The sequence below is a fragment of the Akebia trifoliata genome, chromosome 1, assembly GCF_017979445.1.
Source record: "Akebia trifoliata isolate Shusen 1 chromosome 1, ASM1797944v1, whole genome shotgun sequence".
Taxonomy (NCBI): Eukaryota; Viridiplantae; Streptophyta; class Magnoliopsida; order Ranunculales; family Lardizabalaceae; genus Akebia; species Akebia trifoliata.
Genome location: NC_141375.1, coordinates 15,852,150 through 15,871,527, shown reverse-complemented (window position 1 = coordinate 15,871,527; position 19,378 = coordinate 15,852,150). Strand labels below are relative to the sequence as shown.

Genomic DNA, 19,378 nt, shown 5'->3' with positions numbered 1-19,378 from the left:
TATTTTGGTAAAACGAACCGTTAGATTTTGACTCCCCGCAAGATGAGTTTTGAGAAATAGGTTTTCTCGACTTCTTCACAAAGAGTAATTTCTTGCTCTTGCGCGGAGTAACTCTTCGAAGGAGTTGTTCATCAAAACGCATCCAAACGACTTCTAACTTCCCGCAAGAGTCAGAAGTAGCCAAAGAGTCCTATCCAAACGCCTACTTGCTTTTTATTCCAAATTACTTTTTGCCAACTGATTTTCAGATCCACTCTAATAGCATTCCCATGCACTTTTGAAACAAAATTTACCGGTCCAAGTAAGAGTCCATATCAATATGTCTTTTTCATTTAGCCAAGGGGGAAATATCCATTCTCTTCCATTTGGTTGACTCCCCTCTTGAAATATAAATCTCCTTCCATAGCTTTTAAATCCATTCTCTTCCATTTGGTTGACTCCCCTCTTGAAATATAAATCTCCTTCCATAGCTTTTAATAATAGATCGATCCTTCATCCAAGGATCCTTCCAAAAAGTAATTGATGTGCGATCAACAACTATAAATCTTATATGTAAAGCAGCCAACTCTTTTACTCGCACAATCCCCTCCAAGCCCAAGACGCATCTTCGGGGGCATTGGCAAGATGAAACATCACCATTCCCAATATAGTATGCTTGGGTCCATATACTCCATACTGAGTCATTTTTTTCACAATTCTCCAAAAAAAACTTCATTAGCCCAATCAAATTCCAATCCCCCATTCTCCTAATAATTCCACACTTTTCAGAATCACAAAGCAAGAAGACAATTAGATCTAGAAACTACTCAGGAACAGGTTTTATTAAATATTCTTGATCTGAATGCAAAAGATATTCCACGCTTTTCAGAATTTTATCAATAAGAGGATGGCATAAACTAACAGTTATAACTTTGAGATAAAAAGAGGAAGGCCAATATAATAAATAAGAAGAGAACCCTCCAGGAAAGAAAGAAGCATGAATAATCCATTTTTTATTGGAACAAGCAGCAGTAAAGAAAAATGGCAATCTTAGCATCGTTTGCTCCAAGCTTAGAAAAGAGAAATATCTAGGATTTTCTTAGACATTTGAAGCTGACTCCTTTGAATTTTTAAAAAGATTAGAAAATTATCAACAAACTTCAATTGAGAAATTGGAGGCACACCCCTTCTGGAAGGAATAGAAATAAACCCTCTACTAATAAATATGAAGAGACTTTAATAACATGGGTGAACAAAATTAGAGATAAGAAATCCCCCTGCCTTTTAACTCACAATGATTTCAAAAAGTAGCCATGGGAGGCTCCATTAATCACTGCAGAAAATTTGAGTACCAATCATATACTTGTACAAAGTCACAGTCATGCATGCATCACATGCATGGAGATGATGCGCCCATCCACTCGGCATAAAGACATGGTGGAAACTTGATGGATGGATCACCACCAAGTTCAGTTGGGGTTCAACGTCGTGTACAAATGAGGAATACACCGTCCAGAGAAAAACTTCATGATATGATCATCCAATAGTACACGGACTGAATCATATATCATGCACAGAACACCCACCCACACACACAAACTAGCATTACATGGAGAACTAAATCACAAGAAATCCATGTGAATTTTGTCTGTGGTACTTTGAGTTGTACATGTAATTTTTATGCCACGTGAGCAACAAAACAAAAAAATGAACTCTTGTCCCCAGTAAACACGAATCCAACAGCTATTATTAAGCATAATGTTGAGCTACCCTCCAGTTTTGGTGAAAATTAGATAAGTAGAAAAGGAGAGATCTCTAATTTTTGCTGTATCTCAAAATAACCCTTAAATTTAAGCTTACTCTTCTCACACTAGGGTGAATTAACCCCTATAATACCATGTTATACCTTCATAAGTGAAATAGGAGTCCGGGTATTTTGTTCGCACAGCATAGACAACCAGCTTTACAAAGACAAGAAGAAAAAATGAAATCAACTGAAGTGAGGGAATGAGTGAGTAACTTTCCCATTATCAAAGCTGCTAATTTGTAGAAATCTCATCCTTCCTTTAATCAGAAGATATCAGGATGGAAACGCCCTGGGATCGAACTACATTGCTGAGCCTGCCGCAGATGCATACTCAGTGCATAATTGTTCACCTGCCAGTGCCACACCACAACAGCATAAATAAACAGAAACCCATTAGTTTTTTTTTTTCCTTTTAGTCTCACATCAGATGTTACGACTTCTTTCCTCGGCCCGTTTGGCCGGTCCACCAAACACTAAAAGAGAAATTGCATACCTCAAGTGTTCTCAACTGCTCTTGATACTGAGACACCAGCTGCTTCAAACGCTGCAACTCGTGGTTCCTATCATCATATTCTTTCGATTTCGTATGCTGGGCAACCACAGTTCGCTTGAAAATGGCGTTTTCACAAATCAGCTCTTCTACTCGTTTCTTCAGTATAATATTTTCCTACCAATAGCATACAAGTACAAGAGGCTTCACATACAAAATCTACCATAATTGCAAGTATCAGCAATAGGGGTAGCTGTTGGCATAAAATGCTCACCATTTGAAAGCTTTGTGCTGCCTCGGCGCCAGCACTGACACGAATTGACTTCTCAAGAACCTCCAGTACTCTTGACGCACGGGCTTTGGCATCATCCATGTTAGAGGAATTCACCATCTCTCTCACAAGCAGCTCCACCCACTCTGACCCACCTGTTGGTAGGTTGTCTGAAGCCAATAGATTGTTGGATGGTGCAGGATCTCCACTTGTGGTAGCTATACCTGCTGAATCTGCACGTGTTACCTTTCAAAATGTTAGGAAACCGAGCTCTCATAGTTAAACCACGTAATCTGAAATCTATACCAGGCTAAAGATACAAACATCTAGATGGCAAGTTAATAGGTCTCATGGTAACTAGTTTGACAAATTTCCTCAAAATGAACCGAAATATTGTGTTTCCACGATGCTTGACATCAAGTCTAACCAGTAGTTTCTTTTTTAATATATTTCCATGTAAATCACTCTTCATTTTCCAAAATATTTTGATGAACAGTGAATTTTGATAGAAATAATCAAATTTTAGCACAAAAGTTCATGATTATGGTGAAAATATTTCGGACGAACAATCAAATTTGACCAAAATATTCTTTACAGAAATTTTTTCTTGCCAAAAGGGCTAGAAAATTACAAAATAAAATTTTCACTATTAAAACCTAAAATTGTGGGGGACCGACCTAGAGAAAAGGCTAGTGGACCTTGAGGAGAGAGGGTTGATAACAGAGGGAGAGAACCAACCGGTGGCAAAGTGCTATGTTGTTATTATGCCCTTCCATGGCCTTTTTATAAGAGCCAAGAAGGACCTTCCCTCCAAGCCATAGGATCCAAGTCACATTACCTAGAGGTAAGTGGGTGAGGTCATTGTCCTTGAATTGCAATGTAGAATACCTCATGTTATATAGGGGTATTCTGGGTAATAGTGGTATTCTTGTAATTACAATAGTAGAAGGGAAATAAACTCCTCAAACTCATTTTTCTCAATTCTTCTTCACCTAAGGATCTATTGTTTGGGGCAGGAAATTGAGATCCAACGAATTCCACCCCAATATCTTCTCTCATCTCTTTCTTTTTCCCCACCATCTCCCCCAAAATGGGGCCTCCAACAAACTCCAAATCCACCTTTGCCCCCCTCCTCTTTTTTTCTCCTCCAATAAAAGGCCTCTACCCATATCCTTTTTTTATAGGTAAAACGAAGTTATTAAGCCAAAGAAAGAAAGAAAAAAAAAAAAAAGCGATTGAGATCGGGTGCAATACAAAGGAAAGCAAAGCTTACAACACTACTCTAAATACAGATTCCAATCTAAAGACAAACTCTTTAAAAAACACCCCTTTAAACTATGGGTCTAATTTACTCCAAAAGAACAAACACCCTAGAACCTCCATAACCAATTCTTGACAACTAATATCCACCCCTTGTAAAATCCTTCGATTTCTCTCACCAAATGACCTAGCAAATGGCAAAAGGGGAGTGGGCCAAAACGGTTCTTTTTGTACCCCGAGAACACATTATGGCTCCAAGCTTGGAAAAGAGATAAAACTAAATTAGGGAGCACCCAAGAGCATTTGAAAAGCCACAAGAAACGTATCCAAAGCTTTGCCACAAAAGGGCAATGAAGTAGAATGTGGGCGATCGACTTGCCATTCCCCTTACATAGCAAACAGAATTTTGACCCAACAATGCCTCTAGTAATAAGGTTGTCAAGAGTAAGGATTTTGCAAGAGGTGGGAAAACCAAATGAAGAAAGCCACTTTCGAAGGAACTTTGTGGCCCAAGATGGGCCCCACAAGAAAAGAAGACAAACTTTGTGGTGCCAAAGAACTAACCGAGAAAGTTTTATCCTTAGTATAGGTCCAATCTCTCTTATCAACCCCCGAAGGCTCAAAAGGAACCTGATTGAGTTTGAAAGTCAAATCTGCCAGCTCATGAATCTCCCAATCATTAAAATTCCTTCTAAAGCCCAAGTCCCATGAAAGACCACTATCAATGCAATTCGGGAAGGCAGCAATGGGAAGATCATTTTTCAATGATAGAATGTAGAGCACCGGGAACGCATAGATGGCAGAGAACTACCACACCACCTATCGACTCAGAAGCGAATCCTATAACCACACCCAACTCTAAAGGTGGTCTCTACCCAATATCTACCTCCATCCAACCCCCCCCCCCCCCAATCTTTTTTTTCTTCTAATCTTCCATTTTTTCCCCGATTATTTTTCCAAGTGCAATCAACCAATGTAATCCATGGTTCCCACTTTCCACCCACCATTTTCCCAATCAATGGAAATCCATGGAATTTGATTTTTCCTTGTAATCAGACAGACCCTAAGTGTTCTTGTGGCTTTCAAAATGTTGTTTGGGGTTGGAATCGATATAGAAATGGAAGTGAGATCACTCCAAGTGATGTGAAGAGCCTATTTTAAAGTTTCAATACCTTACCAAGCAAATCCCTCGGGCTCTCTTAATCCAAGTGTTTTTCCTACTTTCTCCAATGGTGGCGGTTGATGATTATGACCTTCCAATTGTTGTTATGTTAGGAAAGACATCCATTTTGGCTCGTGTTGTGCATTATCGCTTTCATATTGTAGTTTTCTCTTTCCCTTGTCTTCTGTTTCAATTCCTCGCAATCTCTCTCTCTCTCTCTCTCTCTCTCATTGAATGGAGAAAGACAATGGAAATGCAAGCTCTTGATTAGAACAATTATTGATATATGATTGACCCACCAGAGAAGAAACCAGTAGGATGGATGTGTGTACTTACGTTAGAGATAACCAAAAGAAATACTCAAAACCTATGTCCATTGACTAATAAGAGACACTCTGACAACCAAGATGAGCTATGTTAAAGTTCCTTTACCCTTGCAACCAACTAGGATTGGCTTTATAGTTTGATGTGAAAAATATATATATTTGAAAACATGGTAAAAAACGATGAACAGGAACCGTTAGATCTAATGCATGCGACGATGGAGATCGCATTTTGCAATGAAAAATGACTTTATAGCTATCTAATTTGATGAGACATTAGATTTTAAAAATCACTCATTAACAACGAGACAAAACTCTCCTCTTTTCTTCTCTTTTCTCCATCTCTTTGTCTTCTACAGGAGGAACTGAGACCTCTCTCTCTCTCTCTCTCATAATAACATCTCTTCTTACTCGGCCCCTTCAGACTACGACTACGAAGCACTAATCTTCTTCAAACTAAGGGTGAATGGTTTTTGGATTGTAATCTGTCTATGAAATTGCCCATCTTCCCATAGTTAGCAACTCAGTATTTGTCAAGAATATGGAATGGGTAATAATTATTGGTAAAATTTGATTCCATTATCTTAATCCACATTTAGATTCTTGTTCAAAGACCACATTGTAGCTTCTCCTCAGAGACCCTATGTAAACTGAAGAGCTTACTAGAAAACAATTGAGAACATTTAATGTAAATAAGATTAAATTACTGAGATCCTCTCATGGATGTTAATGCAGAACACAAATCAAATCAATGGTCAAGGGTTTAGACGAAAAATTTGTAATTATTTATGTTTTTACTTAATTAGGTCTAGATTTATCGTTCGAGATTATTTTAGATTAGTTATTTTTTATTAGTTTTGAGTAGTATTAGGACTTTATTTATATGTTTTTTAGACTTATTTTCATGTTTTATTGGCCCATAGTCTTAGTATAATATTTAGGGATAGTTTAATAATTTTAGTTTATCTGTTATTTAAGTTTATTAGGGTTGAAAATTAGGAGAGAGAAAATTACGAAAATTAGATTATTTTATTTGGTATTTTAATTTTAGTAGGATCTTAGTTGATTTTCCTTATTTATAGATTGTATTAGGGTTTATTAAGAGGGTGAATGGAATAAACAAACATACAGAAGTCGTCTGTTTTTTTTTTTAAATGTTAGTGCATTCAACATGGTTGATGTCATGGAAATCATTGGAGTGATTCCAAATTAAATACCATTTTTTTTTCTTTAATCTTCTTCTTATCCTCTATCTTCTTTTGTTTATTTATGAGAGATAAGAAACCATCAAGAACCCAACCGATAAACTTTGTTTTCTTGATTTTTCAAGTAATCTTGAATTCTTGATTCTTGATTTCTTGAAGTATTAGATTCTTGAATCTTGAAACCCTTTCTTGATTCTTGACACCCCTTTCTTGATTCTTGATTCTTGATTCCTGAAACCTAAAACCCTATTTTATTTTACCCGTAATCCTTCCCCACTTTTTTTAACCCTTATTCATTAATCTCTTTTCCAAATCTAATATAAATACCCTAAACCTTCCCCTAATTGTAATTTCAAAATGTTGTAATTGGAAAACTTTGTGTTTTACATTTCAACATATAACCAATTGGTATTTTGAAAATCATTTTCCTATTGTCTCCCAAATCCTTAACCCAAATCAAATTCCCTAAAACCCCCAAAATTTCCTCTTCTTCTCTCACCGTCCTGCATCAGATGTGTTTTGTTAGGGACTACTTTTGTTCATTAAAACTAAAGTAAAGATGCCTTTGTGATGTATGGCATGTGTTACAATCGTTTCTAGGAACTTTGAGGCCATTCTGTTTTGCTACTCAAACTTTTAGATAAATCTTCTTTTGTTTAGGTTCGATAGATCTAAATGACAGTCTACTAGGTCCCACCATTCAATGAATGAATGCACTGAGGAGATCCAGAATCAAAATTAGTGTTGCCAATGGGTCAGATCAAAGACCGAAACACAATCCCTTTGGATCCAATTTGACAACTCAATGGGTTTTGGATCGACCATATATTGATCGAATAGAGAACCCATTTCATTAATTTGTGAGAAAAAATAGAAATTATAATTTACACTTTATAGGATATGATTTGATTATGTCCAATCCAAAATATTGATTTAAAAAAAAAAATTGTAGATCCAATCTGGTCTGGATCTAATAAAGTTTGAATTGTATTGGTAACAATCCGAATATCCAACCCGAACCTAATCCATTGATGGGCCTACTCAAAATTCTCAGACCACTTGATGGGTCCCAACAGTGAAGATCACTAGTGTAAAAAGCTGAACTGATTTGATATGGCAGCTGGTTTAGTGTATATGCCTTTTATAAATCAACATATGTATGTTTTTCGAGATAAGGCTTTGATGATGATGGGGATACCTTTGGTGATGCTGTAACAGTTTTTCAATTTTCATGTAGTTTTTTATAGGTACATTGAATAAGACAAGTGCTTCGCAGCCTTAATCTGAAGAAGCCAAGTGAGAGAAGAGAAGTTAATGAGAGAGGGAGAGAGGAGAGGAGAAGAGAGAAGTGATAGAGAGTAGAGAGTTTTGTCTCGTTAATGAGTGGTCTTTTTAAAAAAATAAAAATAAAGAGGGATGTATTCGCAATTATCTGAAATCTTATGTCTCATCAAACGAGACAGTTGTAAAGTCGTTTTTCATTGCAAAACAAGATCACCATCACATGTGTTAGATCTACCAGTTCCTCTTCATTGTTTTTTACCATGTTTTCAAATGTCTATTGAATTACCCTCATATATATATATAGATATTGAATAGAGACTTGGAGGAAGAAGTTTCTATAGTACCACATCTATCTTCATTTTTAGTAGACATTTCTCCACTAAACTTCACCAACTTCACAAATCTAAATTTGTTTTCCAAGCAAAGCAAACAATGGAGGTAAGTCGTGATTTTTTTTTTCTATTTTTATTTTTGGTTTAAACTAAATCTTTAGTGTGGATTCTACCAAATGTATATAATATTTGTTTCAATCAAGGTTTGTGTAAGATTTTGTGTAACTGGGGCTTAAAATGAAACGGATTTTATTTTTTTTTTAAGTGTAATATATTGAATGAAAGAAAACAAAGTACAAAGAGGCCGAGAAAGCCTCTAAACAATCTACAAATCAAAAAGAAATTAAAGCATCAAAGACTACATAAAGAGTTCCATCTAAAAACGAAGTCATCAAAAGTAATCCCCTTGAACTCAATGAAACGGATTTTATTTGAAATCCAAGTGCACCAAATCCGAATTTACCGGGTTTGGTTTTGTCAAGTATATCTAAATTAAAATGTGGTTCAGATATGAGTTGATGTCCCTTGAACCGAATTGAATCTGGGTTAGATACGGATTCATCCCTATATCCGCCAAGATGTGAATAATATATTACCTTGCAAGTTTTATTTTGATATTTTTCAAGTTATCTTCCATCAACCAACAACAATTGGGTGAGTGCAGTGGAGAGGTCTTGGGTTCAAATCATCATTTGATCATATTTTAGCAATTTTATTTGGAATAACCTTGAACGAGTTGACATTATCAGACCCGAATCAATAAATTCGGTCAGATCAGATCCAGATATGGATTTTATGAAATTAAAATGGTTCGGATAAGGTTTTAGCTATTAGCATTTGAGTCAAACTCGAATACGAATATGAATCCAAATAAAAATTTTGGATATAGATATGGACATACTCATATCCAGTCCAAAACTGAACCGTTTTAAGCCCTATGTGTAACCACTTATTTGTACAATTTTTTATAATTATATGTGAACTTTTGTTTAGTTTATTAGTATATTATAAACACAATAATTGTTTGATACATCATATATCAATTCTATGTTTTTTGCATAATTATATATTGAATGGTCACTGATGCCTTATTTGCCAACAACACATTGCAAAACAATTGATGTGTTATTTGCTGACAACATATATTCAATGAACTCATTCTATTTTTGTTTGTTTTCTTTTTTTAATTTAGGAAAACAATACATATGGCATAGCTAACAACAGCCTCCAAAAATTAGTTCTATTTATCAGTCACAAGGCTTAATAAATTTGGACTTGTTGGGTCATTTCAGAACTGAAAAGCTTCTGTATTTATTTATTATGAAAGCATTTTCTAACAATGTCCTTATTTATAATTTAAATAAGGAGCTAAATTATTTACATATTTTTTATATTTGAATTGTAGATTTTCGACACTCATGCAAAATTGTAACAAGGAAACTTAAAATAACCACATCATGTTTTCTACAGCTTTGTTAGTCTGTCATAATAAATCAAACTAATAAGGATATCCACAGATTTTTTTTATCTACAATAAATATATATTTTATGGTTACACAGTATCATTGGAATAATCTTTGGACAGATGTTACTAATAGATGCATTTTCACTAAAACTGACATATGGACTAAATGTTAACGATCTTCCGTAAAATATATGTAATGTCCCAAAAAAATAAATAAATAAATAAATTATTAACCAAGTCAATCACTGTTGACTCAAGTCAAGTCAACTTTGGTCAAACAACTTTGACTAAGTCAAGTTGACTAAAGTCCATTTTTTAGGAAATTCTAAAAGAATTAGAAATTTTTTAGTATTATCTAACTATTTAAAATATCTAGATATTATTTAAAATATCTAAATATTATATATTACTTGAAAATATTTAGATATTATTTAAAATATCTAGATACTATTTGGAAATATCTAAATATTATATATTATTTGAAAATATTTAGATATTATTTAAAATATCTAGATACTATTTGGAAATATCTAAATATTATATATTATTTGAAAATATCTAGAAAATATCTAGATATTATATTAGTTGATTTTTTCTATATAAAGAAGAAAAAAGAAAGAAGAAAGAGAAAAATAAGAAGAAAAAAGGAAGAGAAAGAAAAGAAGGAAAGAAAAAGAAAGAAAAACAAGGAGGTAGGCCCTTTTAATTTTTTGATAGCCTTAGGAATATTTTAAGAAAAGAATTTCTAAATTTTGTAGTTTAAAACATAATTTGTTTTATATTTCTGTTGTAATAGTTTAAAAAAAAAAAAAAAAACAACAAAAAAAATTGGTTTGTAATTATTCTCAATAGCATGTACACATTTTATAGATATTTATATTAGTGTTTTTATGAGTTTAAAGAATATTAATAAGTACTACTTTGCTTAGAAATAATTTATTACATGTTTGTAGTTACTTTATACGTATTTATACATGTTAAAAATAAAATACAACAACTATGAAAGTTGTTTTTGTATAAAATTTACACTATGCATATTAAATTGAATGCTCCAAACATTTATTACTTATACGAACTTTAGACGTATTTTGTACTAGTCAAAAAGAAAAATACACCAACTATATGAGTTATTGTTTTTACACACAATTCATATATTTTGTTCACATTTTTTATAGACATGCATGATTTTGAATAAGCTAAACTAGTGGAGGACAGTATACTTTAATCATTTTAGTGATGGATTTTCAAAAAATGTTGTTAATTAAAAAGTTGGGTAAGAAAAGTAATTTATTAAAATAAATATGAGAACGAGTTCTCAATTGATTGTCGTGCTTTTAAAATACCCAGTTGGTGAGATGCTTCGACATATGCCGTATAAAACACGAAAGAGAGAAAAGATGAGATGATGCTTCAGTCATAGACTGTGTAAGACACGAATGAGAGAAATGCTTCGATTAATGGTCGTGTAAGACACGAAAGAAAGAAAAAGAAAAGAGAGATGAGACTGTACATTTAAGAGTGGACTGGGTATTTAAAACAAGTGTATGTTTTACTTTCAATATGCTTTAAAAAGAAAATAATATTTATATGTAGTATTTTAGTGATTTATTAAAGAGATTATAAAAACCTATAAAGAATAACATGTTGTGACATTTCCGAAATGATGTGTTATTTTAGGATAACAGTTGCGTTGTTTGAGTTCTTATGTATTATGGGATGCATAAAAACACAACATCACAACAGGAATTCGGAAATTTCTTTTCTATCTTTAATAGAGAACAAGATTTAGATAGTTGTATGATTGATAGAGAATATCGAGGATCACATGCACGCCAGATTGGCATAAATGAAAATGGTTAGTTAATGATCATTAATAGTCTAGAGTAGTCAAGAAAGAATGACCTACTTGATTTGGCCCGTTTCTTAAAACCTTGGTCAACGGCCAACTTGAGCCGGAAAACAGTTACCCAAATTGTGGCAAAGGCTAGCCATAGAATCAGGAACTAACGGTGGGATTCTACACTGGTGAAGTATTGGAATAATCGTATTTTGACTGAGATGTTTACATCAATTGTGACCCTCAACTCTCTATTATAAGTACTCTATTATTTGATGTCATATTATGAAAAATTATTTATTCAGATGTTTAATTGATTTTCAATTTCCTGCTAGATTTCATGATATCGGTATTCAATTATTTTCAGTTATGTGTTAAATATCAAATATGCACGATTTACGAATTCCTAGAATGTTTAAACTGCATATAGGGTGCTATTATTTAGAATTGTAAGATTCCCCTACTGGGTAACTCCCCTATTACTCACCCCTACGACATCACAAATTTCAGGCGCACCTGATTTAGGTGATCCTTCTAAGGAGACTCACTATCATGGCTTTATAGATGATCAGTCCAAACTTCCAGGAGAAGAGCATGGGTACTACTGATGAGTGTTGAACTAAAATTAGGTTTGAGTCTTTTGTTGTCATTTTCTTATATAGCTACGAACACGGTATTATGTCGTTACTGTTTTATGTATATGTCAAGTGTACTAATGTTTGAGGTTACAAATCTGTTTTGTTGGCAATGATCAGATATGACATATAGTTATTTATTTGTTGTTTACGTTTATATATTGACTATCATGATATGGGTTATATATCATGCCTCTGGATTCAACTTGGGATTCATGGGGATTCGGGTTAAGTTTTTGGGGCGTGATAATATCAGCCAACAAAAGGAGAAAACCTACTTAAAGATACCAACACAGTTATTATAATAGAAGATATAGGAAGTACCACACATTCTCTCTTATTTTTCAGATAACAATAAAAGACTACCATACCATTTAGACATAGTCTAGGAAAAAAGAATAGGGATCTATTTCGCTTTATATATTAATATAGTTGCTGTGCAGTTAGTGTTTAATTTACAACTTCACATCTAAGCTAATCTCGGAACAAAGGAGTGAAGTCCAAGTACAAGACTCTGGACCCTAATTTGATTTGTTGCATATATTTTAAAGAAATATTTCTTTTTAAATATAACAATTATAAGGGAATTGAGAATCTTCCCCACGCCTCATGCTGAAACTCAAGTTACTGATGATAAATATGACTCTCACATCTATCTAAGAGTCATTTTTTTAGCAATCTCCTCTATTTTTGTTTCTTATTTTGACAAATGTTTATATCTATTTATAAAAAAAAGGCCACCAGAATTTAAACGGATCACTTCAAAAACATAACATTAAGTCAACTGAATAGGTGTTTTGTTCATTCTGGGGGTAGTTATCTTCACATAGTAAACCAGATACTGTAGTATGGGTTAGGCTAATACACCCTCACAGCTGCTATAGAACTTAAACTTCAAAAAAAGAAAAAGATAATCAAGAAAATATATCCATGCATACAAGAAAGGTAAAGAAAGAGGAAACTCACAACCAAATACATAAGACGAAACAAAAGTATGCTGAGACCAATTTAATCGTACCTTGTGAAGACTGCTCATATTTCTTTGCATCAGAAACTAAGGTTCGTTCCACAGACTCTAAGCGAAGTTCATTCAAACTCTTGATGGCAGAATCCAAATCGTTGCCACACTCTTCGAGTGCTCTCTCAAGAAGCTGAAAATGCTCAACATCATGAATTATTAGCAAATCATCATCACTAAAGCCTCATCCATAATGTATGAGTTAGGCTAAACAAATCATGGTCCTCCATCCAACTTTTCTAAAGCCACGTCTCTGCAGCCGTGGGTCGTCTATGGGAAACATCCTAGCATGAATTGAATGGAATGTATGATCAAGATTCATGCCAGGAAGTAAACCTCCTTTATCCGGACTTGGGACTAGAAAAGTAGAATACAAAATATATATTAGCTTACAATACTTATTAAACAAATCAAGTACATCAGATATCCTTTAAAATATCAGCAAAATAAATATATATTATATCTTTTCGAAAGATAACCAATTCTTGCATCAAATTACAAAAATCACATCATGTTAACTGATAAAAATAAATCCATCTATAATAGATCCTTAAATTGTTACTGAAACCCTAGATCACATCAAGTGGTCTCAATACCAAGCCATTATTAAGGACTATTGTTACAGACCAAAAGAGATAAGTGCTTAACTTTCTACACCATCATCACTTAGGTGCTTTTGGTGGTTTCTCTAGGTTCAGGTGAAGACCTCTGAACTTGGTAAAGCCATCTCAAAAAACCTTAGGAAAAGGTTACATGGGGTCCTTAAAAAATTGACACTTAGGGCGAAAGCCGCCACGGAATGGCCATCACGGCCATAAGTGCCAGTTGCGAAGCGCGTGGTGTTATCACATTATTACAACCATAGTTTTAAATCTCATCCAAGTCGTCGCTCAAGTTATCACGCCCATGAACGAGATGGATAGACATGGCATCTCACATCTACAAAATCTCCTAAGATTAACAAGTTGACTTGGATAAAATTTTGAAAACCCCAACTGAGTCAGTAAAACTCATCCCAATCAACCGGGATTTGGTATTAATAATTAATTTTTTAGAATTTAAACATTTATTATCTAAATAAAATATGATTTTATAATAAAACATCTTCTAATCTATCTTATTTTATAAGAAAAATTCTTATATATATATATATATATATATATATATATATATATATATATATATAGGAAAATGTTCGGCACCCTACTATTTGCCCTACGTGTTTTGTCCTACATGGGGTTAGAAGTTTTGGAATGGGCTGATTTTTGCTGATGATATCTATGGTGAGGAGATCATCCTCACCGAAAATCAGCCCATTCTGAAACTCCTAGCCCCATGTTTGCAAGTTGAAGAATCGTGGACCGTCCATTTTTTGTAGACCATTTTTTATGGGGTTAGAAGTTTCGGAATGGGCTGATTTTTGGTGAGGATGATCTCCTCGCCATAGAGATCATCCTCACCAAAAATCAGCCCATTCCAAAAATTCTAACCCATGTAGGACAAAACACGTAGGGCAAAACGTAAGGTAAATAGTAGGGTGCCGAAAATGCCCCATAGATATATATAAACCGAGCTAAATGATGACCCGTCGAAGACCCATGGATGAGACGATAAGTCAAACCCAGATTTGAAACCACGATTACAACATTAGATCTTAGTTTTCGAAAAAATTGTCAAAGAAAAAAAAAACCCTAAAGAGTCTGAATTAATTAAATCCAATGTCCATTCCAAACTCAACTTTTGTTTCGATCCCAAATGCTCAACTTTCCAGGGTTCGTATACATACCTCCTTATCCATATCAGGGAAGATAGATCTGAGATGATCAATTGCAGCAGAATCGATAGAGTGGTGGTCTTGATCAGAAGGTGATAGTGATGAAGAAAAAGGAGGAGAGAAACGAATTGGAGAAGAAGAAGAACAACGAATCCTCTTAGAAGAGATTGGAGTGGAAGTCGTTGGGATGTCTTCGAAGAAGGATCTCTTGCTACCGCACACTACAATTGCAGACATCATGGGTTCGAACTGCTCTCCCTCTTCAGTTGATCTCTTCTTCGTTTTTCTTTTTTTCTTCGATTGATCTATTATTATTGCTTATTCTCTTCCACTCACCCCCTTTACGGGTTAGGTTTTCGTGACGAAGGTAGGGTTTTGTTCTTTCGTTTATCTTTTATTATTTCTTCTTCTTTGGGATCTCTTGTTAAACTTGAGAGACAGAGAAGCGACTCGTGTGTGTGTGTGTGTGTGTGTGTCTCTCTCTCTCTCTGACACTCGTCACTATATAAGCGATGGAGAGTCAGTGGAGACCGATACGAATATACGATACGCATTATGGAAACAAATTTGCTGTGTGACTGAACACATAAGACCATGATGTTAATATCTTTTATTAATTCTTTTTAGGTCAACCAACCTAAAAATGGATCTTTGGTGAACCTATATATCAACATTCAACCAGATTAGTTGCTTCTAGTGATCCATTTGCTAATTTTTCATGATCAATTTGTAAATTACTAATTTGAGATTTAGGTATAAAGGAATTGGTGGCCTGATTAACTGCGCAACAATGTCTACGTTCACATAATTTTATTTTTTTTAAAGAACTTGCATTAATGGATGGTTGATTCTTATTTATCAGATAATTAGCTCATCATTCAAGTGTATTATATGAAGATGGCTACGGCTTGGTTATGTATCAAGATAGCTTTTGTCTAACCCGTGTTTCTTATATAATCCCTCATTGTGAAAGTGAAGAGAATAATGCAACTACCTAAGTATTGAACATTCTCTACTATATTTCCTATTTAAAATATATGATTTATTTACTTGCCCAAGTAATTAAGATTTAATCATAAAATAGAACTATGGGTCTATTTAATAGTAGGAAATTTCATTTTCTAGGGAATTCGAATTTCTTTAGAAAAATGATCATTGAAAAATAGATATTGTCGAAAAATAAATTCCAAAATTTAATAACACTTCAGAAAAAAAAAATTAAAAGAATGAATAAATTAAAAAAAGCAATAGATAACAAGGAGAGAGAGGTGAGGTCCTATATTTTTAGAAAGATAGGCCAAAATGAAGAAGAAAAGGAGAAGAAGAAAGTGAGGGGGGAGGGGGGAGGGGGGGTGAGCCCTTGTTTTTTAGAGATAAAGACCAAAAAAATAGAAAGAGAAATGAGAACAAGAGAAAGGAATAAAGATAAATATGGCATTGCTCATATAGAAGCGGAAACATAAGATAGAGAGAGAGAGAGAGAAATGTAAAGGGGGAAAAATAATACTATGCTCTTTTAAATCTTGCATGGTGGGTATTCCTTTTCATTGGGGTTTGGGTGTAAAAAACATGTTCCCGCTTGTGCAAAAATTTGGTTTGAGTGAAACATTTTCAAAATTAGTTTTCATAGAAAATGGTAATTGAACAATAAAAAATTTTGATTTTCCATTAAAAATTATTTTCCATCTACAATCAATCAAACTCTTAATTTCCTTTTTATCAATTGACTTTGAAGAGGATTTTCATGATTTTATCAATACGTTGACTAAACCATCTAAATAGATTACATGGTGGAGTTAGCTTTTGTCTAACTCATGTTTCTTATATAATCCCTTATTGTGAAGGTGAAGGTGAAGAGAATAGTACAACTACCCAAGTAGGGAACATTCTCTATATTTAAAATATATGAGTTATATACATTCCCCCAATACTTAAGATTTAATCATAAAATTTAAACAAGAGTATATTTAACAATAGGGAATTTCATTTTTTGTGAAATTCAATTTTTTTAGAAAAATGATCATGGGAAAATAGATATTGTGGGAAAATGAATTCCATCATTTGATTACATCTAAGGGAAAAAAAATTAAAAGAATAAATAAATTAAAAAAGAAATAGATAACAAGGAGAGAGAGAATGAGGGAGGAGAGAGAGAGAAAGGGGGGAAGCCCCTATTTTCTGGAAATAGGGACCAAAATGAAGAAAAAGAAAAGGATGAGGAGGAGAAAGTAAAGGGGGATGGGATAGGGGTGAGTCTTTGTTTTTGAAAAATAAAGATAAAAAAAAAAATAGAAAGAGGAACGAGAATAAGATAAAGGAGGAGAGAGACTGAGAAATGTGGCATAGCTTCTTAAGAAGTAGAAACAAGAGAGAGAGAGAGAGAGAATACCTCGCTCTCTTCTCGCATGGCGGGAATTCCTTTTCATTGGAGTCTGGGTGAAAAAAAATTCTCCCACTTATGTAGGAATTTGGTTTGAGTGAAAAAATTTTAAAATTATTTTTCCTAGAAAATGGTAATCAAACACTAAAAAAGTTTGATTTTCCTTTAAAATTTATTTTCTATCTACAATCAAACAGACCATTAATTTTCTTTCCATCAATTGCCTTTGAAGATGATTTTCATGATCTTGTATGATGTTGACTCGATCATCTAATTATAATACATAGTGTAGATACCCCAATTTGAACGGGCCACTACTCGAAAAGATCCAAAAATACATATTTTCCAAATAAATGGGCCAACGGGCCTTAAGGGCCCAAGTCGTTGAAAAGTGACATTTTGACCAAACCGAGGCCCCTAAGACCTCTCAATGGTTTAGGAGGCCACCAAAAGGACTCGGCCTACCTTACGTTTTCCCAATATTCACCGCTCCGCTTCCAAAATCAAAAACGTCAAATTTTCGATAAAGTTCACCAACGGGCCTAAAAAGCCCGATTCGCCAACACGTGGCATCTCGATCAAACCAATGATTTCAAAATTTTCAAAAAAATAAATAAAATTAAAAAATGAGACTTGGGACGCCTACCACCTCCTATACCTTCCACCGCTCCATCTCCGAATCCAAAAAAATCTAAACCCACTTAAAGCCCATAAATCCTTAATTCTTCAAAATCCATTTTTCTCACCCCCCCTAACCTAAACTCAATCCCACATCACCTAAAAATCTAAAACCAACTTACACCCTCAAATCCATTCCAAAATAACCCCCAACCAATTCCTAAATCCAAAACCATTTCATAACCCAAGCCCAAAACACTCCAAAGCCCCTAAGCCCAAATCCATATCCAACCCACAACCCTAACCCATCAACCACTACCCACATCAACCAATCACCATCTTGATAATCAAAGATGACACATGTCATCACCCCATCTCACCTCCCTCACCCAACTACCTACCCCATTAATTTGCTTTAAATCCCATCTATCCACACATCAACACATCACCTTTTCTCTCAAATCAAACACATCTACCCACACCCCTAACCTATACCTCCCCTAATCTACCCTCATCATTCCCTACAAAACCCACATCTACAACCTAAACCTACACCATCCTCTCAAGTCAAACACTCAACATCTCCCATCAACCTATTCCAACCCTTCATTTCCACCCACTTTAACATATGGCATCATCTCCCTCACCCTCCCAAAATATCATCAACCACCTCTTTAAATCCTCCATTCTCTTAAATCAAATACCATTTAATCACAACCACCATCTTAAACTCACCTCACCAAATACTCTACCCAAATGGGTTAGGTAGGATCCAAACCATTTGGGTCAAAACTCACCCATTTAACCCCCCTTCCCTAAATACCCTCCAATCTCCTCTAAATTACACCCACTTCTTTCTCAAACTCATAACCATTCTATCCTTTTTCTTCACTTCACCCCATTTTATCCCTAAAATAACTCCTCAACATCTATAAATACCCTCCTCCTCTTCCCAAAAATGGCCCCCCAACTTTCATTACAAAATTATCTCCAACTCTCACTACTAACAACCATCACCAATCCTCCTCAAGTCTCATATACAAAAAAAAATATTATACTCCACTCATCTCTCTCATCATCTCTTCTCTACTCCTTCAACCATACAAGAATTGTATTTTCATAAAATACTAAGAACTCAAGAAGAAGAAAAGAAGAAAGAAGATACAAGGTGGGTTTAAGGCAATCCCCCCCTCTCTCTTCTATACCCTCTCCTCCTCCCTCTTCTATCACCCTCTCCCCTTCATTTTATTTTTTAGGATGAATGGACCCCAAGGCTAAAGGTCTATAAGGGTCATTTCCATCAATGGAATGACCCTATGATCAAGTCAAAAATGAACCCCTATCTAGGGTACAAATGCACAACACGTGGCACATCGTTTTTCGTATTTTTTTAAATCAAAATGACCAAGTTGAGTTGAGGTTACTACTATCTAGTGGGGAAAAAAATGGTGCCTAACACCTTCCCTTTTCTCCAACCGAGCCGTTTACCCGAATCTCAAGGGTTGATTCATTTTTATCCATCGAGAATCACCAAATAC

At 34.5% G+C, this 19,378-nt stretch overlaps 1 protein-coding gene across 1 annotated transcript; it reads right to left on the bottom strand.

The window, feature by feature from the left end:
* Positions 1–1,704: 1,704 nt before the first annotated feature.
* LOC147410777 (uncharacterized) lies at positions 1,705–15,315 on the bottom strand. The gene is made up of 5 exons (XM_086440012.1): positions 14,855–15,315; positions 13,069–13,201; positions 2,551–2,780; positions 2,280–2,453; positions 1,705–2,136 (listed from the first exon to the last, which is right to left on the bottom strand). The coding sequence occupies exons 1-5, from the start codon at positions 15,080–15,082 to the stop codon at positions 2,050–2,052; spliced, it is 852 nt and encodes a 283-aa protein (XP_086296138.1). The 5' UTR covers positions 15,083–15,315; the 3' UTR covers positions 1,705–2,049.
* Positions 15,316–19,378: the final 4,063 nt, after the last annotated feature.

Bases quoted from the DNA above. Each gene is read 5' to 3' on its own strand.
- LOC147410777 (XM_086440012.1), bottom strand. From the start codon at position 15,082: ATGATGTCTGCAATTGTAGTGTGCGGTAGCAAGAGATCCTTCTTCGAA. The intron at 2,781-13,068 runs GTACGATTAAAT...TAACACGTGCAG, and splicing joins ATATGAGCAGTCTTCACAAG to ATTCAGCAGGTATAGCTACC. The intron at 2,137-2,279 runs GTATGCAATTTC...TGGCACTGGCAG, and splicing joins AGCAGTTGAGAACACTTGAG to GTGAACAATTATGCACTGAG.